Source organism: Gossypium hirsutum, chromosome D11 (genome assembly GCF_007990345.1).
Source record: "Gossypium hirsutum isolate 1008001.06 chromosome D11, Gossypium_hirsutum_v2.1, whole genome shotgun sequence".
Taxonomy (NCBI): domain Eukaryota; kingdom Viridiplantae; phylum Streptophyta; class Magnoliopsida; order Malvales; family Malvaceae; genus Gossypium; species Gossypium hirsutum.
This window is the reverse complement of record NC_053447.1, coordinates 72009235-72031414: the sequence shown is the minus strand read 5'-3', so window position 1 is coordinate 72031414 and position 22180 is coordinate 72009235. Positions and strand designations below refer to the sequence as shown.

Below are 22180 nucleotides of genomic sequence, written 5' to 3'. Positions count from 1 at the left end.
GAGATAACGAAAAAATAACACATCAACACGAAATAGATCAATATGACATCTTAAATACAATTATAACTCAACAAAATAGACAAAACAAATACAAATTTAAGAACATTCCAGATATCAAAAACTATAAAAATTAAACCAAACACTATTAGGGTTTTTTTTGTTAGATCAAAAACAAATTAATCCTTTCTATTATAAAATTCATCAATTTATATAGTTATAAACTAACGTAGTTGATAGAATAATCAGACAATGACATATGTATCTTATATTGGCGTCTAATGATCAGTTTTTAACAGTAGAAATGAAATTTTTTAAAAAAAATGATCAGTTTAATATTTAATCTAACTTATAAAAATTAATTTATTTATTTTTAAAATAAAAAAAGATAAAATATAAATCCAACTCCACATCAATGGTAGTGTTATCTTGAAAAAATAACAGCAACGTAAAATATATCAATGACTCAAAATCCATAAACAAAAAATATAAATATAAAGCATCTCAAATACAATTATAACACAACAAAATATATGAATACAATTCAGATAAACCATAACACACAACAAAATATATGAATGCAATACAGATAAACAAGTTAAGATACTGAAAGCCATAAAGTTTTAGATAGAGAAGAAGTAAATATAGAAACTAAAGTCCATGAAAACCAAATTGAAGCTTATATGGAAGGTTGATTTACCAAATATTTTGCTGCAACTGCAAAAACACCTTTTGATGCACAACCATGAAAGCTCAGCCAATTAGGATTCCAGAACCCAATAATTGAGTAGCAAAGTAGGTAAGCAACTTCAACTCCAACAGGTTATCAGCAAACCCCACTTAAAAACCATGTTCTTTGGCCTTATTAAGGGTGGCTCCCCACTTTTTCAACCTATCCAAGTCCAAATCCTTGACTAGCAAATTTTCCGTCTCGTTAATTGCTGCGCAGACCAGAAGTTGACTACCGATTTGGGAAATTTCAGTGGCTTTTCCACGAGCTTCTTCGATTCGAATCGCAATAGGTTCAAGGTAATTTGGAAGTCTTCCCCAGCCAGTAATGTTATCTAATGCTTGTTGTAAGCCAAGGAAGTCTTCAACATCCACTTTGTTGTTGTCTTTCGCATAAATTTCCTTTTCCAATTCACTAAATTTAGATTGAATTTCTTCACGAGTTGGCAAACTTCCACCAACTTCTTTCATCTGTGAACATGCAGAATAAAGCTGAAATAACAAACACGAAAAACAAAGTCAATTTCAGTGATACGAGGTAAAAACATCACGGAGGCTCTTGTATTAGAAGTGGGATTGCTTTTTATCTTTTTTATTAAAAAAAAAGGAAGCAAATTAGTCTATGTAAGTTAGATCAAAGAGCAAATTTGTCATTTTGTTAAAAATTTCAACAAAAAAAATTAATTTACCCTTTGATTTAATGTATAGGGGTTAAATACCTATTTTTTAGTAAAAAGAACAAAGCGCAATCCATGCTAGCTTTTGGAAATAAGGATTTTGAAGTTATAAATAGTGATGTTGTGTATATGATTATGTATAAATAAATTGAGATTGAAGTGTGATTATGCATTTGGAAAATAAATATAAAAAAAAAGATATTTTAAATTCATTATTAAAAAGCTTCGCATAAATTTATATTATGGATTTGAGAAAGGATTACATTTATTTTATTGTAATGTTAATAGGGGTGCGAATGAGATATTAATGCTAGCAAGTTGACTCGAAAAAAATTCCAATTCAATTTAATAATTATCAAGCTGAGCTCAAGCAGCTCAAGCTATTGATCGAGTTGAATTCAAGCTTAATAATACTTTACTCGAACGACTCGTGAGCCTTATCGAGTTTTTCATATTTTTTCTAAATTCCATTATTTCTCCCAATTTATATATTATTAATCTTAAGCTTAATTATCAAGCCAAGCTCAAACTCGAGTACAAAGATCGGTAAACAAGCTTAATCAAGCTTGAGCTTAAGTAACTCGATTATATCTCAAATCAAGCTCGAGCTTAAAAATAAATGTTCAATCGAGTTTAAACAACATTCGAATTCGGCTCAACTCGATCACAACCTTGTTTAGAATAATTCAAAATAATATTGGTGGGATGTTTAGAAAATCTTGGTAGTATCTTGGTAGTTTCAGATTTTCTAGTTTGACTAAATAATTTGTTAGCTATTTTTATCTTAAGTTAGTTTTCATGTAAGCCTATAAATATAGGCATTTATTCTTTGTTTTTTACTCATTCAGAATTCATTAATAAGAGAGCAACTTTCCTACATATTATTCTATCTTTCTCACGTTTTATTCTCCAACAATTTTGGCATCGGAGCTAGGTTGGATCCTTTAGGCAATTGAGTGAAAGTGAGGTTTGGGTCCATTAGGGTCTTTGGGAAACACGAGAGAAAAGAGTGAGTGTTTTTGGAATGGCATCAGCTGGTTTTTCTTCCTCTCAACCACTCATACCCATTTTCAATGGTGAGAAATATGAGTGGTGGAGCATCAAGGTGAGGACATTACTCAAATCGCAAGAGCTATGGGACTTGGTGGAGTACGGGTTCGTTGACATACTTGAACCTGATGAAGAAGAAGATAGGAGGTTGAAAGAAGTCAGGAAAAATGATGCTAAGGCATTGTTCTTATCCAGCAAGCAGTTCATGACTCTATTTTCTCTCGAATTGCAGCAGCAACCACATCGAATGAAGCATGGTCAATCTTGCAGAAAGAATATCAAGGTGATTCAAGAGTCATAGTAGTGAAATTACAATCACTACGACGTGATTTTGAGACCTTAATGATGAAGAATGGTGAATCAATTGCTGATTTTTTGTCACGAACAAGGACAATAGTCGGTCAATTGCGCTCCTATGGTGAGAAAATTTCAGACGAGACAATTGTAGCAAAAGTCTTGCGAAGCTTAACGACAAAATTTGATCATGTTGTGGCTGCTATAGAAGAGTCCAAAGATCTGTCAGTTCTTTCCGTTGATGAACTGATAGGATCTCTTCAATCTTATGAGGCGAGAATCAATAGATCAGCAGAAAGGAGTGAAGAGAAGAGTGAAGAGAAGGCATTTCAAGTGAAAGGTGACAATAACCGTTCAACAAATAGAGGACGAGGAAGAGGAGGATTTCGTAGAGGTCGTAGCGGTGGCTATGGCAGAAGCAGAGGCAAAGGAAGGTATGATGGACAAAGGCAATCGAATGAGCAAGGTAACACAAAAAATGGCATTCAATGTTACCATTGCAATAGATATGGGCATGTAAAAGCTGATTGTTGGTATAAAGATCAAAAAATGAATTTTACATCAGAAAGTGAGGAAGAAAACAAGCTTTTTATGGCTTGTATTGATACTAACCATAAGTCAAGTGATTGGTGGTTTGTGGACAGCGGTTGTTCGAATCACATGACGGGTACCAAATCCTTATTCAAGGAGCTCGACGAGTCACAAAAGCTAAAGGTGCAACTTGGAAACAAAAGGGAGATGCAAGTTGAAGGAATAGGCACTGTGGAAATCGTTAATAGCCATGGAGAAGGAAAAATGTTGGACAATGTTCAGTTTGTTCCTGATTTAGGATACAATTTATTGAGTGTTGGACAACTAATGGCTGGTGGATATGCTGTCGTATTTGATGATGATGCATGTATCATCAAAAACAAAAAATCAGGCAAACGAGTCCATGTCAACATGACACCAAATAAGATGTTTCCGTTGGATGTTTCAAACATGGAGAACTTTGTTCTTGCTGCAAGTACAAAGGATGACTCGAAGCTATGGCATTTGAGGTATGGTCATCTCAATATTAAAGGCCTGAAATTACTGAGTGATAAAGGTATGGTTCTTGGACTACCGAAAATTGTCTCTCTTGATTTATGTGAGGGGTGCATTTATGGAAAGCAAACTAGGAAGTCATTTCCTGTTGGAAAAGCATGGAGAGCTACTGAATGTTTAGAATTAATTCATGCTGATCTATGTGGTCCTATGCAAACCGAGTTCTTGGGTGGGAGCCGTTACTTCTTGCTGTTTACTGATGATTATAGTCGCATGAGCTGGGTGTATTTTTTGGAAAACAAGTCAGAAACTTTTGAAAAGTTCCAGAAATTCAAGGTTATGGTGGAGAATCAAAGTGGCTGCCATATCAAAGTTCTTCGCACAGATCGAGGTGGAGAGTTCATGTCCAAAGAGTTTAATATGTTTTGTGAGGACAGTGGCATCCATAGGGAGTTAACAATTCCTTACACTCCTGAGCAGAACGGTGTCACTGAGCGGAAGAACCGAACTGTTGTGGAGATGGCAAGAAGCATGTTACAAGCGAAGGGACTCTCAAATTAGTTTTGGGCGGAAGCTGTGGCAACATCTGTCTATCTACTGAATCTCTCACCAACAAGGGCTGTCATGAACAAAACTCCATATGAAGCTTGGTGTGGTAGGAAACCTAATGTAAGTCATTTAAGAATTTTTGGGTGTGTTGCATACGCTTTATTAAATTCTCATGCTCATAAAAAGCTTGATGAAAAGTCTGAAAAATGCATTTTCATTGGTTATTGTACTCAATCCAAAGCATATAGATTGTATAACCCTCATAGTGGAAAATTTACAAGTAGAAGAGATGTAGTGTTTGATGAAAATGCAAGCTGGGATATGAGTGTAGAACAGGTACAATAGGAGATTTCTTTTCCCATCAAAGATTCTATAGATAAAAAGGAGGAGCCTGCACCAGCAATATCTACAACACTTGAAGAATCTTCTGACGAGCCAATTCCACTAAGGAGATCAACAAGGGTCAAAAAGCCAAATCCGAAATATGCTGATGACACTTATGCATCCTGCCAATTTGCCCTAGCCGTTTCAGATCCTCAATATTATGAAGAAGCTGCTGATAAGGAAGAATGGAAAAAGGCAATGATGGAGGAGATACAATCCATCGAAAAGAATAGAACTTGGGAGATGGTCGACTTGCCGGAAGATAAAAATGCAATTGGTTTGAAGTGGGTGTTCAAGACAAAATTCGGTGCAGATGGAAGCATCCAAAAGCACAAAGCTCGTCTTGTAGCGAAAGGTTATGCACAGCAATATGGTATTGATTTCGAAGAAACTTTCTCTCCAGTAGCTCGGTTCGAAACGGTGAGGCTTGTTCTAGCAATAGCTGCACAATTACAATGGCCTGTTTACCAGTTTGATGTCAAATCAGCGTTCCTCAATGGAGATCTACAAGAGGAAGTTTACGTAACACAACCAGAAGGTTTCATAGAGAAGGGAAATGAAACAAAAGTTTACAAGCTGAAAAAGGCGTTGTACGGATTGAAGCAGGCCCCTCGAGCATGGTACAACAAAATCGATGGGTATTTTCAGAAGAAAGGGTACATGAGAAGTGAGAACGAGCCCACCTTGTATGTGAAAAAGGAAGGTAAAAATGATTTCATCATTGTTTGTCTTTACGTTGATGATATCATTTATACTAGTTCCTCTAACTTACTTGTTGATGAATTTAAGTCTCAAATGATGAATGAATTTGAGATGTCCGATATGGGTTTATTACATTATTTCCTCGGTCTTGAAATTCATCAAGCTGATGATGGAATTTTTATCTCACAAAGGAAATATGCCAAGGATCTTCTCAGTAAATTTAGTATGCTTAATTGAAGCCTGCAGCTACACCCATGAATATCAATGAAAAATTGCAGCAAGAGGATGGAGAAGAAATGGTAGATGCAAGGAGGTTTAGAAGCTTGGTTGGAGGTTTAATCTATTTGACTCACACTAAACCCGATATTGCATTTCCTGTTGGTGTTATTTCCAGATTTATGCAGCAACCTTCAAAGGTTCATTATGGAGCAGCAAAACGAGTCTTGCGATACATTGCTGGAACTTCGGAGTATGGCATATGGTACTCAAAAACTTTAGATTTCAGATTGTGTGGGTTCACAGACAGTGATTGGGCAAGTTCTCTAGATGATAGAAGAAGTGTATCAGCATTTGTTTTTACTCTAGGTTCTGGGGTGATCACATGGAGTTCTAAGAAGCAAGCTACAACAGCATTGTCAACCTCAAAGGCTGAATATGTAGCAGCAACTGCAACAGCTTGTCAAGCCATTTGGCTAAGGAGAATGTTAATCGATCTCCAACAAGAGCAGAAATGTGCAACTACCATATTTTGTGACAATAAATCCACTATCTCTATGACAAAGAATCCAACATTTCATAGTAGAACAAAGCACATAGATATTCGTTATCATTTCATTCGAGATTTGGTAGCAAAAGAGGAGATATCTTTGGAATATTGCAACACTGAAGAGCAGCTGGCAGATATGTTAACAAAAGCATTATCAAAAGAGAAGTTTTGCTATTTTAGAAGTTTACTTGGTGTCTGCAACTTTGAATTAAGGGGGAGTGTTGAGAATAATTCAAAATAATATTGGTGGGATGTTTAGAAAATCTTGGTAGTATCTTGGTAGTTTCAGATTTTCTAGTTTGACTAAATAATTTGTTAGCTATTTTTATCTTAAGTTAGTTTTCATGTAAGCCTATAAATATAGGCATTTATTCTTTGTTTTTTACTCATTCAGAATTCATTAATAAGAGAGCAACTTTCCTACATATTATTCTATCTTTCTCACGTTTTATTCTCCAACAAACCTTAAGTTATGTTACATTATTTCAAATTTAAGTTTTCAAATATTTATGTGCATATATAACATACCTTTTCTATCGTCTCCCCGTTGAACTCCTGAAATTTAAGAGAAAAATAAACAAATGATCAAGATGTAATCAAGGGCAAGTTTAATGACTTGAGATATTGAGACATGTGTGGAAAGATATGTATTTTTTTTCTTTCAAGTTTATAGCTTCAACCATTTATAGTATTTTCAAAGCTTAGAAAGCTTCAACACTATGTATTGTTTTCAACGCAAATGGCCATGGGAGAGAATTCTAAATCGTAGGTTTATCAATATCATACTGAAAATTTATGTCACTCGAACTCTTCATTTTTCTTGAAGCATTCATGTTTGATTCATGTTCGGACATCAGTTTGAAATAAAACAAATTAAAATTTCTCGAAATATATGAAAAATTTTAAAAAAAATTGAACACATTTGTACTAGACGTGAATTGACACTTAACACCCAAGCTCGGATCCGACTAAATAGTTGCTAGGTCTAAAAAAAAGTCTAGTGCTTGAAGAAAACATTATATTGTGATGTGATTTATAAATGAGTAATGCACTGACCGACAATGTCACGGACCGCAGTTCAAAGCCCGTGACAAGCGCACCAAATGCATCCAATGGAGGTCTGTTGCTCAGATGGGGATCATTTGGCCTACGAGAACTGGCCCGATTCAAAGAGCTGTTGGACAGGCCTGTCACATTGAAGCCTGATGGGCCCGATAATGAAGATAGGACTAAGTAGTCTTAGAAGTTCTAATTGTACACAGCTTCTAATTCTGTAAAGTTAGAGTCCTAATTGAATACAGCTTTTAATTGTAGCCATCGGTTTTGGGGGAGCTCAACTATAAATAGAGAGCCTCCCCCTCATTTGTACTGACTCCTGAATTGTTTCATTATTCTTTGTGAATAAGAATTGAGAGCATTTACTCAAACTTTTCTCTCAAGCGTTCTTGCTTTTGTTCATCTTTCAAAGATCGTTCTTAATTCGTTCTTCCGCTGTTCTTCATGGAAACTTTAAGGGAATTCTGTTGAATCCTTTATTGTTGCGAGTTGAGCTGACTTAGGCGTTTTTACGGTTGAATCCATTATTGGTGGAAGTTAGGCTGACTTAGGCGTTACTAAGCCAAGAAACTGCCTAAGGCCGCACGGATGTGTGGGAAAACTCCAGGTCCGTGACAACCGACACATAGGTATGCATATGACTATCCAAACTTCATCCAAATATAAGAGAAAACTTGAAAGTAATAGTTTAAAATTCCCGTGTTTGACATGAATATGCTTAATACCTGAACATCGCTTTTTGCTATGTCTAAAACCATGTCTAGAGGACAGACATTATAACTACAATAATGTCATTTGTAAATGAGAAATGTTCACCTTATGCAAGAAATAATGATACGATATCAGTTCATATCAATCAACAAGGTTCTTTGCTTTGTTCAAGTCTTGAAAAACCAAGTTAAATTGGAAATTTGGATCATAAAATCGAACTTAGTAATTGTATTTGTAAACATTAGCATACCTCTAGTTGATCTAATTGTTCGAGCTCCTTTTCTACTTGAAGCAGTTTCTGCTTCGCCTCAGCTTCTGATAATATGCGTCCCTTGTGATTCTCCAGGATTTCCTTGATATTTTGCTTAACTTTCTGGAGACCAGACAGCACTGGCCATTGTGTTTCGATTTGCTCAAGGGACCCGAAAACTTGTGGGTAGAGCTGAGAGGCTTTCATCGCCATCATCTTGTATACCTTCCCATAAGTCTTCATGTCACCAAATATACACACAAAACAAGTGTTAGAAACATTGACAATGCAAGGATTTTCGGACTACCCGATTCAAGATACTACCTACATTCAAGATACTACCTTCCCACTTATAGCACCATTTAAGGTATTGTTACCTTCAGGACCTTCTCACAATTGTATCCAGTGGGTAAGAATAACCCTTACTTTACAAAGCAGAGTCCAATCCAGTGAATGTGGGATTTTTTACCTTCAACATATATGTATAAAGCACAACAATAATTTGAATTGAATATGAAATACTACGTTAAATTAAGAGACTTACTTTAGTTAATCTTCGGTCTATCCGATCCACTAAAACTTTCGCACCTTCCTTGATAGTTTTTCCCGAAATAAGCTCTTTCCTTTTCGGTTCTGGTTGTTGGAGAGTTGATGATTCATCGATAAAAAAGGTTCTCCGGCACTGCTTCTCTGTGACTCCTCCTTCAGCTACGGACAAGTGACAGGGGACTGATTCAAGGTCTCTTTTCATGCCCAAGTTAGCCTGATTACCATCGACCGAAAACAGCAGTCCATTGGCGCCATCTTTTACTTGAGGTGTCGCCCTCCCAAGCTGTCGAAGGTTTCCTGTATAATCAAGGCTGGACAACGGCAGTCCGTTCGTCCCACCTTGTACTTCAGGCGTCGCCCTCCCAGGCTGTCGAAGGTTTCTTGTAGATTCCAGGCTGGACAACAGCAGTCCGTCCGCGCTAGTTTGTACTTTAGATGCCTCCGTATGAATTTCTACAATAGGTCCCAGGATGGTGTTGCTCAGGAAATAATCAGCAAAGATTTCGTCATCAGAACTGTCATAGTCGGTCATCTTTCACAGATCTGGGGAAATTAAAATCAGATCAGCGGAAACACTAACGATTTTGCTGAATTCAGAACAAAAATAGAAAGAAAGAGATAGAAAGTAACAAAACCAAAGGATATGAAACCAGATTTCCTAAAAATCTACCATTAAAAGGAAACTCAGCAGCAAAATCAAAGCAAGACATAAATAGTTAGTAATTCAGTAGTTACTCACAGGTAGAGAAGAAAAAAGCCGGCTGCGCAAAGAAATGAATGAAACCAAATCAATTAAAAGGAATTATGTGAAATGCCATTAAAGACAACTCGAGGAATTTGAAGTAGCTCGAGAGTCGAGACCGAGTATGTTTATTTTATATATACCTATATGGCAGGTCCAAGGCCTTTTTTCGACACGTGCCCTTCGTGACTTTTTCTACAACTATTGTCTCCCAGTTCCCGCTAAGTATGCGGGGTTTTCAAATTTGATTATAAATTCATTTATAATAATAAATCATAGTTATTTAAATTTTTTAATCATAAAATTTTATTTTATTGTTTATTTAAAATGGATACAAATTTTAAATCAAGGATAAATTAGCACCTAAAGCAATCATTCTAAATTTATTATTTAAAAATAGCATTCTTAATTAACCAACTTTAAATATATTATTTGAAAATAGATAAAAAGAATTGCAAGTAAATCAAGTACATATCTTTTAAATAAAATAATTTTTTTTATCTTTTTTATAATTAGTCTAGTGTAAATTCTAAATTAATTTGTGTGTTTAAAAATATATTAAATTAAATAATAAAATATTTCTCACCTTGATAAATATATTGAGATACAATAGGAATGACGTGATCCGGAAGAAACAGATTTTTGCCCACCTCAACTTCAACTCTGAATTCGATGTTTAAAAGTGAAAATTTGCCCCGATTTTAAAATTTAACGTGAGTTTAGATGGGTGATTGAGTGCAGCATAGTGCGTTTAGTTTATTTTTTGTTTTACACTATAGTATAGTTACAGTATCTAATTTTATTATCACCGTTATTTTTACACAAAACGCATCTCCCATTTAAACTTATGCTTAATAAGAGATCCCAATAAAAATTTCCCTCCTCCAACCTTGCTATTAGTTACTGTATTGTATATATAAAAATTAATTTTTTATTATGTGGAAACTAAAACTTTAAATTTAACTTTTTTTTTTGAAAAGTTAAATCTTTTTTCCCCAGCAAAGCTAAAAATTAACATGTATTAGTGGAATAAAAAAAGACTTTAACGTAAACTCGATTCTAATTTCCTGATTTTTTAAAAGATTTCACTCAACTTAAATCCGATTTCAATAAAAAAAATTCTAACTCTAACAAAGCGAGTAGGGTCAAATCTGTGTTTTGAGATTTTTGTCACCCCTAATAAAAAACCAGTTGTCAAGATTTAGGACCAAACACCGACCATACCCCATGTATCTTAAAAGTATAGGGTTAATATACAAATTGCCCTCCTTTAGATAAAAATTAAAATTTGTCATTATACTTTAGTTTTATTGATAATTCTCGTATTACTTTGGTATGATTAAAATATGAGACTAAAGTTTGATTTTTTTTATTAAATTTTAGTATATAAAAAAAACATGAAACTTAAGATAATATGGACCTAAATCGTCTAATGAAATCATTTATTATTTTAAAATACTCTCAAAATAAAAACAAATTAAGAAATTAGTGAAGAGCCACCCACTTTCCATAAAAAAATATCTACTGGTGACCGTTAGAGTTAATTAAATATATATAAATTAAAATACTTGAACGGTTCTTATATTATAAAGATTAGATCAAATTAATCATTTTATTATTAAATAAATCAATTTAATCCCTATAATAAAAAAATCAAATAAGTCTAAATCACAACCAAGTTACCATTTACCATATATAAAATATCTTGACTTTTTCAATTGAAAGCTTGATTTCAAACAAAAAAAATTTATTTACAAAACCATAAAAACTTTAAAAATATTGACTTTGTTCATTACATGACATTTTTTAAAGTTAAAATTATTTCAATTCGGCATTATTTAATTTTTTTTAATTGTCCAACTAAATTTATCCTTTGAATAATAAAGAGACTAATTTAATTAAATTCCTATAATAAAGAGAGGTCTCAAATACATTCACCTTTATATATACGACTTGAAGCTAGCAAGTAAACTCGAGGGCAGAGTGGGGGTAAAATCTACGCGTCCATTTTCTAGAACAAAAGTTGAAAGAAGCTTAAATTTTATATAAAGTATGAGTTTTTTGGTAGAGTTGAGGAAGGGGAGTAGCTTTAAACACGGTTTCAAAGGGGTTAAAGGCCTCAAATTTCCAATCAAGCTCGACCTAGATTATACCCTACTAATAATCATGCTTTTTTTTTGGGGGGGGGGGTGTGTGGGGGGAATGCCACTTTTTTGTTGGGTTTTACTTTCCTTTCCTCATCCTTTCGACTTCCTACTTTTATCAAGAAAATTAACAACGAAATTGACAAAACCCAAACCCAAAAAGAGTTATATGGAGGAAAATTAAGATATCAACAATCCTTCAAAGTTGAGTGTTCTAAAAGGCAACAGAAGATAAGTGACAACAATGAAAACCAATCAATAAAGTTCCGAAAGTGAAGAAGCCATCTCTAATGGTGATTTACCGAAGATTTTGCTGCAACTCTGCGAGCGTATTACACCTTTGATCAAAACCTTGAGCTTAGCCACATCTGGTTTCAGAATCCTCTGTTTCTTGGTCTCATTTGACATAATCTGCAAAAGCAAAAAGGGCATAATAGTTTTTCTCTAAGAGACTATCAGCATATTCAACTTCAAAGCCAAGCCTTTTACCCCTGTCGAATGCAGTCCAGATTGGCACACTCCATCTCTAGGATGGACCAGAACTTGGATACTGTTGTGTGAAATCAGTAGCTTTACCACAACCTTTTCTTATTCTGACAGCAATAAGTTCCATGTACTCCGGAGATTCCCCCCGTGGAGTGTTTTTCAATGCATTTGAAAGCCTTTGAAATCTGAAACATCCACTTTTGCGTTGTCCCTTCCATAAAGTTGTTTAGGCAAATTATCAAAATTAGCCTTTTCATTCTTCAATTGTTAGGGGCAAATCTCCTTGATCTTGATCAGGGGTAATAGGCTCAGTAGTAGCAGATTCTTCTGAACAAACCAAGTAAAGGCTGCAGAGAGCTAAAACAACAAAAACTAGGCAAGTGTTGTCAGTTCGAAGTGATAGATATCGTAGGAGAGAAACTATACCGATACCTCATTTTTTCAGAGTCTAGTTGCCAACCCTTGAAATGTAAGAGAATACGAATAAACAATCGAAATGAAGAACCGGGCAGAAAGGCAACCTCAGACTGATCACTTGAAAAATTAAGAACCCTTGATATTGCAGAAAATAGAGATGCAACTGAGATACAGATGCACCACATATTAATCAAGTAAGGTTGATTTTCCAGATCAATTTGTTTTGCCATTGTCATTAAGTTGGTTTTGATCATGATTTTCCAAAGCATAAATATAAAACTACGTACCAATGTATATCATACCCCTCTTCTTAAGGGCTCTAAGAAAGACTCGAGGCATTGATGCCGGATATATACAGCAAAAAAACAGAGGTCAAGACATGCATTTTCAAGTTTGTAGCTTCAAACGTATAAACATGCAAAAGCGTATATGTATATAGTGCTTAGAAAGATTCTAACAATATATACAGTTTTCAATGCAAAAGTCCATGCAGAATTGGGGAAGCAGGGAGAGTCCTAAACATTAGGTTATCTGGTCTGATAATAAGGGCTAGTTTAGCAATGCTTTTGAAAAGTGCTTTTGAAATGTTTGATTTAAAATTTGAGTGTTTAACATTGCTGTCAAAAAGTACTTTTAAAAAGTAAAATATCCATTTTAGAAATATTATTATCAAGTAACAAATATGCATTTAAATACTATTTAAATTAGTTAATAATATTATATTTTAGTAAGAATATAAAAAAATTATTATAACTTGTTAATATTTTAATATATGAAATATAAATTTTAAATATTTTAATAAATAAATATCAATTATTTATAAAATTTAATTAGAATATATAAATTATATTTTAAAAAATATTTTTTTATTTTTAATTAATAATTTTAACACATTTGTAATTAAGCACCAAGAAAACAAAAAGCACTATATTATTAAAGGGGTGAAAAAATAATTATGCACCAAAAGTATTTTTTTTAAGGAGAGAAAAAGCTAAAAGCTTTAATTTCTCCTTTTCAGCTAAAACTTTTGGAGACAGAAGTGCAATTTTTAATACACTACTAAACAGGCACTAAAACTCTAGGTTGTTCGGTTTCCACAGTTTGCTTAAAGTGTATGTTTGACGCATATTGTGATGTGGGTATCGAATATGACCATCAAAGATTCTTCTAAATAAATTAAGAAAGCTAAAAGAACTAAAAAAGTTGAACTAAAGATTCACTGTCAGGCATGAATCCTTTTTCGAAACTCACTACGACCAAATCAAAGTACTAATGTGATTTATAAATAAGATGGGTTTATAGTATTATCGTATAATGTGCATACCATATTATTAGTGAAGGTAGGCATAGCTCTCTTGCTTCTTTTTTTTCAACTCCTGAAAATTTAAGTCAATTAGAAAGTCAAATGAAGATACATATAATGAAATCAAACTAGGTAATTAAGATTTAGATTTAAACATCGACTGTCTCTGACCACGGTAGATCAAATTGTTCAAACTTCTAGTGCTTTTCGAACAATCTCCACTTCGACTCAGCTTCTGATAAAAAATGAAGTCATTGAACTTGTTCTTGGAGATTAGTAGACCCACAAACAACTTCAAACAGCATGGGAGAGACATCTAAAGTACAAAGGAGACGAACTATCTGACCGACAGAAGCAAAAAAAGAAACCGGGAAACGATCTTGCTTCCTTCCAACACTAAGTTCATCGGGTATCAATGGAAGTTCGTTCGTCATTCTGTACTTCAGATGCCCCTCTCAAGCTGTTGAAGATCCAATCGTAGTTCCCAAATCAAAATCCCAATTGTTGCTAAGAGGCCAATCCGTGTCATTCAAAAAACTGCGAAGTTTACCATTTTGTACAGATCTGGGAAATTTAACTCAGATCAGATGATGAATCAGGAAAAAAATCAAATGAAAATCATAGAGCAAGCAAATCAACGACACCAAAATGTTTTTTTTTTCCAAACAAGTGATATAAAAAATTATAAATTAAGGAAACTCAAAGATTACGAAATATAACCAATTAAAAGAAATTCTGCAAATTTCAGTAGTACTCACTGGTATAGGAGAGGAGAGGAGAGGCAGCTGCCAAAGAGTAAAGCTAATGAAATGAAGCAATTTATTGATTTAGGGTTAAGATGGTTAGTTTCATTAGTTAGTCCCCGAACTATTAGTCAGATTCTAAATAGTCCCAAATTTAAAATGTTTAATTAAGTCTTTGAAGTATTAGTATCATATCAATTAAGTCCTTCCATTGGTCTCGATGTCTGCTTAAAGGTTAAATATCAGCTTGGATCAGATTCGGAGAAAGAAATACAACCAGCTACAAGTAAGGGATAATATACTATATGGTACATGTTTTGATTTAAATATACAGTTTGGTACTTAACTTTTTTTTTTCAATTCTTTAATGAGTTTGACTTCAATATTCACTTTAGCACCCAAGTTTTTTTTTCCGATTTTACAGTTCATCCAATTTATTAGCCTTTTTGTATAAATTTATTGAGTTTGAGCAAAGATTATGTATCCGATAAATAAATTTGGATCGGTCATTTATAAATATGAAAGAATTTGTATAAAATTTATGACATATATTTTAAGTCAAATTTGAGATTTAGTTCTTATATTTTAATTTGATATAACATGGCCCTTTATTTTTACAATGATATTAGTTAACCCCAAATAGTATCTTTACTATTCTTGTTAAAATATTAATGTGAATTATTATTTAAACACTTTTCTAATACACAAAAAAAAATCTATTTCAACATAGAGGTGCTCATGGGCTGGGTCGGGTCCAGAAAAATTTTGGCCTAGGCCCGACCTAAAATATAGGTTTAAAATTTTATTTAGGCCTAGTCCCGAAAAAATTCCTAAGCCCGAGCCTGGCCTGGCCCGGCAAAGTTTTTTAATAAACACCAAAAATTTATTTTAAAAATAAAAAATATTTTAAAAATATATTAAAATTTTAAAAAATAAAAATATATATTTATTATATTCGGGCCGAGCCAGGGCCCAAAAAGTAAACGGGCTTCTTTTTTTTCCCAAACCCATATTCCGGACCTATATTTTTACCCGAAACCTCCCATATTTCGGGCGGGCCGTCGGGCTGAGTTGTTTTTAAAAATAAAATTCAATGATAACCCTGATTTGCATAAAGTACCAGCATAAACTAGGTTAGAAAGTTAAATTGTGAGATTTAGATCATAAAATCAAATCTAATAATTATATTTGTAAACATTATCTTCTATTATTGATCGAATTGTTCGAACTCGGGTGTTTTAAAGCAATCTCTGCTTTGTCCCAGCTTCTGCTAAAGAAGTGCCCTTTAACTCACCCTTGAAATTCTTGATTAATGTCTTTGAGATTAGATCAACCTATAAAGTACCTTAAACAGCATGAGAGAGTGACATTTGAACCACACGAATTGACCCATTGTTTAAAAAGTTAAACAACCTCCATTGTTACCCGATGATAGCCAGGTGAACTCTATGTTAGCCGAAGCCAGAAAAGAAGCAAAGGAACTTCTCAGAAACATCTTCACGGTTACATTATTTTGCCTTTATACGGCATAGAGTTCACCCAGTTATCATCGAGTAACAAGAGGAATCCGTTCGCGTGAAAGTGTCACGCTCTCAAGCAGGCTGTTAGAGGTCCATCATAGCATATGTAACAAAATCCCCCCATTGTTGCTGTTGATCATCTTGTACAGATCTGGGAAATTTAACTCAGATCAGATGATGAATCAAAAACAATCGAATCGAAAACATAAAGAACAAGTAAATTAACGACACCACATCCTGAACAGATCTGGGAAATTTAACTCAGATAAGATAAACATCAAGAGCAAGTAAATCAGCGATACCGAAACGTTATTTCAAACTATGAATATAAAAATTATAAACTAACGAAGCTCTAGACGATTATGAAACGAAATTTACCCGAGTAATTGAAAAACCAATTGCTGCAAATTCAGTACGGGTAGAGAAGAGAAGTGAAAAGGTTAATCGAAAGAAATAAAGCAATTCATTGGTGAGGATTTAATTAAGAAGAAGTAGGACAAGTGTCATTAGAGAAAGCTCGAGATTTCAAGTTCGTCTATCTAATTTGAAGCCAAAAGATATGGCGATAATGAAGGGAAGTTAACAAGCAAGCTTAGGGTTTAGGAGCTGAATCGATTAGAAAACCGATGATCTTCATCGGTTGATTGGGCTTTTGAAGAATATGTCTTCTTCTTTTTTGGTACCTTTCAAAGTCCATTTGAGCAGCAAAGCAAACAAGCAACTTATTCACAGATATTGGATCATTACGCATGATAACGGGATTAGTTTGTGTTCATCGGACTGATCATTTAGCCCAATAGACTTTGAGCCTAAACCCAAGATCTGTCCTGAGTTAAAAGAAATAAAAATTGGATTTCAATTTCCAAAATTAAAACACAACTGAAATTATAACATCAAATTTGCATTACTGCCACCAAGGCACCAATCAAGGTTTAAACCCTTCTTTTTCTTTTGGCATGGAGAAGGATGACTGTTGCAGTTAAAGTTCATCGCTTCACCATGACGAACCCCCCCCCCCCAATTAAGACAAACAGTAAACCATCAACAATGAAAATGGGAAAAAAAAAGTACATAACACCATAATCATCAACCTTGTACCCCCATTTTCATGGACATGTCAAAGTTCTTTCCAACATATAAATTCAAGCCTGAAAGTTCGACCATTAAAGACTTCTTCTTGCCAACCCCATCTTCAACATCCTGCAAATGCATCTGTTTCATTGAACTCAATTCTATGTTGGAAGCACCATTGGCTACTGGACTTCCATTAATTTCAAGTCCAGACGTGTCTACACTTCCACTCAATCCCAACACTGTTATTTTCTCAATTTTCCAACCTTTGTCTAAAGCAAACTTACCCTCCTGAACTTCTGACCAGATCTTCACTGATCCCTGCTTCAATGTGGCGTATAAGTCAACATATGTTGAATACCCGTTTCCGAGTTTCATTTCTGGAAGCTCGTCATTGTCGAGATAAAGGTTTCCTTTGGCTTCTGCTTCGCTAGCCCCGGCAGGGAAGGTTACTATAAGAGTAAATGGTGTCATTCTAGCTTCCTTGGAGATCATTCCTCCTTGCTGCATTGGTAGTATGGTGTTTTGATACAAATGTACATTGACCACATGCAACGGCGCATCGAGCATGAAGTACTGTCCCTTTGACACTATGGTTTGTGTCATATCAAAGAGATTGTACCAAGAACCGGGTGGGAAGAGTGCTTTGACTGATGTTTTCCCCTGCTCAAGCACTGGAGACACCATAAGACTGCTTCCGAGCAAGAATTGGGTGCTCAACCCATAGCACTCCTTGTAAGCAGGAAATGAGAAGAAAAGTGGCCTCGCTATTGGTGCTCCGCTTGTATGAGCCAAATAGTTGAGTGTGTAGAGGTAAGGAAGAAGTTTATACCTCATACCTAGTGCATTTTGAGCAGATTTGGTTACAGTCTTCCATTGATAAAGCTCCTGCCTTGGAGAATAGTAATTTGCATGATCCCTAGAGAAAGGGTAAAAAGCACCGACTTCAATCCAACGGTTACACAACTCTTCAGTTGGGGCAGGATAGAACCCACATATATCTGCACCAACCATTGGAACCCCAAAAATACCAAAGTTCAACACTGTAGTTATAGAATACTTCAAATCTTCCCAAGTGCCCTTATTGTCACCTGTCCAATGAGCAGCATATTTTCCTGAACCAACATATGTAGATCGTGACAATATAAATGGCCGTTTTCCCTCAAGCCCTTGGAGTGCCTTGTGAGTTGCTATGGCTTGTGAAAAGCCGTAAAGACTGTGAGCATCATACTCTAGAACACCATTGTAGTGAACGGCGCTAGTGGCAATAGTTTTGAACCCAATAGGTACCTGCAAGCCTGAAGCATTGATCTTGTATGGGGGATCGTCCCATCTCGTCTTTGTTATGTTCTTGCAGTCCAAGCAACAAATCCAACCAGGGCCAGTCCCACTTGGGCACTGCTTGCCTTTCGGTATCGTGCACTTCCCAGAACAGAAGTTCGAAGCTTCATTCATGTCGATCCAGAGCCCATCAACAGGGACCAGTTCATGGAAACGTCTGATTTCATCACCCCACCATGCAACAGTTTTAGGGTTGAGGAAGTCCGGGAAATTAACAGCCCCGGGCCACACTTGGGCCAAGTAAGGCTCACCGTCATACTTGATAAATACATCGTTGGCAATGCCTCTTTGGTATACACCATAACTGGAATTAACACCAATTCCAGGATCAATGATGACAATGTATTTCATGCCTCTGTTATGTATTTTGTCCAAGAATGCAAGAAGCTTCGAACGAGGGTAGTTTACGGGGTTGAGGGTGAAGTCCTTATGGCCATCCATATGATCATCATCATTCCAGATCACATCAAGTGGGATCTGGGCCTTCCTGTAATTCTCAACTACATCTTCAACTACAGAGAGATTATGGTAACCCCATCGGCATTGGTGAAACCCTGTAAATCAAATTTATAGAAACAAAGAGAAAAATGATTATATTTTATTCATCTCAACGTCATGGTAAGATACTAAGATAATCTTCAAGCATCCTCCTCTTAGGAGTATCTCTAAACCAGACAGAGGAAGCTTTACGTTACACAAAAACAAAATCTAATAACCAATATTATATATGTTGTTCACTTCTTTTAACTTGGTTCCATTTTCACAAGACTGAGAAAAGAAGTCCATATCAAGTATTGGGGTGAAACACTGCAGCAAAAGTTCATGATGGCATCGAAATGACAAGACATAAATGCGAGGATTCCTCTATAACTCAAGTAAATATATTACTATTCTACCTATAATCCATGACAAGCAGTGACAACTCCACATGCTATTGCCATAATACAAACACGTCAGTCAAGATCATGGGAATATATAATATATCACATGTATGCTCTGTTTGCCCAAGCATTGTAAAAAACACAAGCCTCACAGGTGAGTCGTACCTGTTTATTATACGTTAAAAGGGTACCTTTGTCGAGGGAAAAGTACTAGTTTTTAACTTTGATCATGCATCTACCGACACAAAAGGTGCTACAACATGAAGGTAGCACACAAAAGTTCACTTTACATACCCCATAGGCTAGGGACCATAAACTGACCATGTGTGGACACCAGACACACTACTTGAGGGTGCACCTAAGGTTAGCATCAAGTCAGGGCCTAATAATTAATTGCCCAAAGCATTATGGTAAGATGTCATAGTGCCCATTTGGTTTCTATCTAACTCACGTAGTCGAGATGAAATATATATATAGGAGAAAACTGGTAAATATGAGAAAAAAAACACAGAGCCTCATGGGGGCTTTTACTAAATTATTTATCTAACAATTAAATACCTAAAATGCCTAAAGTCATTTCATCATTGATTAAAGAAAAAAGATCTCTTAGATCTAGAAAGTTGGTTCTCAATAATTATTAGACACATATTGATGGGGACTTTAAACAAAGAAAATAAAGTTAAATGTGATATGGGACCAATCCACCTAACCATATTAAAATGGGAACAAAATTTCTTCATCTTAAGCTGATTGATGAATGGATCATATCAGGAGTCTACATTGGCCAACAAGATATAAATCAAGTGGCACAGGTTTCCCTACATCTCCTAATCGTCCATCCTCATCACATTTAAATCTGTGGTGTTGTCTTACACCGACATATTGCCCTATATAATGATTCAACATTATGCAGCATATGGTTTATTTAATGCAACATTTATCATCAAAATCTAACCTTTTTCCATATAAAAAAGGGAATATTAATCGTATCATAAAAGATTGTTTTTGAGTCAATTCCATTAGATTTGGCTTGAGACTTTTTTTCTATTAAACCCAACACAATTTCCACAGTGAAGAACATAAACAAATACTTAAAACAAAATAGGAAAACATTAAACCTAACGCAATGCAAGTGAGAAAATGAAAAGCATACCTAGAGACCAATAAGGCATGGGAGCAGGCCTGCCGATAAAAGAGGTGTACTGATCAACAACGTCAAGGGGAGTGGGGCCAGAAAAGAAGTAAAAGTCAAAAACACCACCAATAATCTTATACGTCAATGAATTCCCTTTGTAAAACACATCCATGCCATTGCTGTTCAACAAGAGAACAGCATGTGCAAATGGCTCACCACCCACATTCCTCAAGTCCATGTAAACAGGGTGGGATCCGTACAAATCAGTGTTGAGGTTAATAGCCGACACATCGGTTGTGTATAACGTGTAAGGGTCATTGGGATACAGCTTAATGCCATGCAGTTGAGTGTTCTCTCCTAGTCCATACAGTGAAGCATCTTTAGGCAACTGTGTGGATATCTCCAAGTATTGGTCCTTAAACACCATTTCTCCGAAAGAGTCCGACCCACCAGAGCTGGAATTGAAAAGGGTCTGCCCATTTGATTTCCTTTTCACCGCAAAGCTAAAAGGGTCGGCTGTGAAGCTGAATATGAGCTCAGACCCTGCAAGCTCCGACACTGTTAAAAGGTTCTTTCTTGATCTCCCAATCGTTTGCTTCAATGCGGGTGGTTGTTCCCTTGGTAAAAGATTATACGGAACTTCCCATCTCTGCTTCTCAGCATCTGTTATGTGTACCCTCAAACGATCTCCCGTATCATGCCTTTAGAAACAAAAAAAGGAAGAAATTTTGATTAAGAGGAATGTAAATGCAAAAGAGGCAAAGATTAAGAGTAAAACTAGACTGATGACTTACTTGACATAAAGTTGCAAGAGAGGAATATCAGGACCATAAATGTTGTTCTTTTGCTTGACCTGAAGGTGACCCAAAAAGCCACCATCAGAGGTCTCCTCAGCTGAGATCAAACGGTACCCTTTTCCAACCTTAGTGGGAACAGAAGAAACCCCTCCATAGAAACATGATAATAAAACCAGAAGAACGTAGAGGGAACTCAAAGAAAGTAGTGAAGCTGGAGAGAACATTGCTTAAACAATGCAGAGAGCAAAGAGTGTTAAAAGGACTATATATAGGACTCACTGAATGAAGTAAGTGGCAATCATTTGATGCATGAATAGGGTGGTCTTAGACACGCTCAACAAAGCCTCCTCTCTACCGTTTTGCCTTCTCAAGAGAACCCAAAACGAAAACAAAAGAAAATCGAATTCGATACTGCTAGATCTAGCAGAAGAAAAAGAAGAAAAAAGGATTAGAAATCTATGGCTCTGATTTTTCTCTCTCGAACACTAAACCCCTAAGAAAAAACCAGCAAGAATAGCCTCTTATCGCATTGTTTCGAACAGTAATATAGAGCACCCCACCAGAGTGAAAAACAGTGAAAAAAGACCGACCAACGAGGTTAACAGAGAGACACAAACGTCAATGGAAGAAAAAACATCATAAACAATTATTTAAAAAATATCTTCAATTAAATAAAATAATAAAAACCTAAAAAACCAATTTCATTTTAGAGTGAGTATTCATTTGAGTTGAATTGAATCGAAATTTTTTTAGTTTATTGAGTAGACGAATCTTAATTTAGTAACCGAATTTAATATATATTTTTTTTAAATCATATCAAAAAATTTCGTGTCGAGTTAACGAATCATATTATTTATACT

The 22180-nt window shown here is 35.2% G+C and overlaps 2 protein-coding genes across 4 annotated transcripts; both read right to left on the bottom strand.

Moving 5' to 3' along the window:
- Positions 1–473: 473 nt before the first annotated feature.
- On the bottom strand, positions 474–9598 carry LOC107940436 (uncharacterized). Its single transcript, XM_016873857.2, has 5 exons — positions 9480–9598; positions 8736–9283; positions 8192–8428; positions 6703–6729; positions 474–1218 (listed from the first exon to the last, which is right to left on the bottom strand). The coding sequence occupies exons 2-5, from the start codon at positions 9270–9272 to the stop codon at positions 838–840; spliced, it is 1182 nt and encodes a 393-aa protein (XP_016729346.1). The 5' UTR covers positions 9273–9283; positions 9480–9598; the 3' UTR covers positions 474–837.
- A 2167-nt stretch (positions 9599–11765) lies between these two features.
- On the bottom strand, positions 11766–21959 carry LOC107940441 (alpha-xylosidase 1). 3 transcript variants are annotated; one of them, XM_041105250.1, is made up of 8 exons: positions 21318–21959; positions 20542–21224; positions 16474–19061; positions 14591–16246; positions 14004–14396; positions 13854–13905; positions 12116–12469; positions 11766–12037 (listed from the first exon to the last, which is right to left on the bottom strand). In XM_041105250.1, the coding sequence occupies exons 1-3, from the start codon at positions 21542–21544 to the stop codon at positions 17182–17184; spliced, it is 2790 nt and encodes a 929-aa protein (XP_040961184.1). In that variant the 5' UTR covers positions 21545–21959; the 3' UTR covers positions 11766–12037; positions 12116–12469; positions 13854–13905; positions 14004–14396; positions 14591–16246; positions 16474–17181. The 3 variants fall into 3 exon arrangements, with proteins under 3 accessions (XP_040961184.1, XP_040961185.1, XP_040961183.1); XM_041105251.1 differs by having other exon boundaries at positions 12116–13905; positions 16474–17098; positions 17179–19061; XM_041105249.1 differs by having other exon boundaries at positions 12116–13905.
- Positions 21960–22180: the final 221 nt, after the last annotated feature.

Coding starts and splice junctions, on each gene's coding strand:
- LOC107940441 (XM_041105249.1), bottom strand. CDS start 21,544: ATGTTCTCTCCAGCTTCACTACTTTCTTTGAGTTCCCTCTACGTTCTT. Junction 21,225..21,317: donor CTCTTGCAACTTTATGTCAA/GTAAGTCATCAG, acceptor TTGTTTCTAAAG/GCATGATACGGGAGATCGTT. Junction 19,062..20,541: donor CATGCCTTATTGGTCTCTAG/GTATGCTTTTCA, acceptor TTTGATTTACAG/GGTTTCACCAATGCCGATGG.
- LOC107940436 (XM_016873857.2), bottom strand. CDS start 9,272: ATGACCGACTATGACAGTTCTGATGACGAAATCTTTGCTGATTATTTC. Junction 8,429..8,735: donor TAGACCGAAGATTAACTAAA/GTAAGTCTCTTA, acceptor GGTGACATGAAG/ACTTATGGGAAGGTATACAA. Junction 1,219..6,702: donor ACGGGGAGACGATAGAAAAG/GTATGTTATATA, acceptor TTGTTATTTCAG/CTTTATTCTGCATGTTCACA.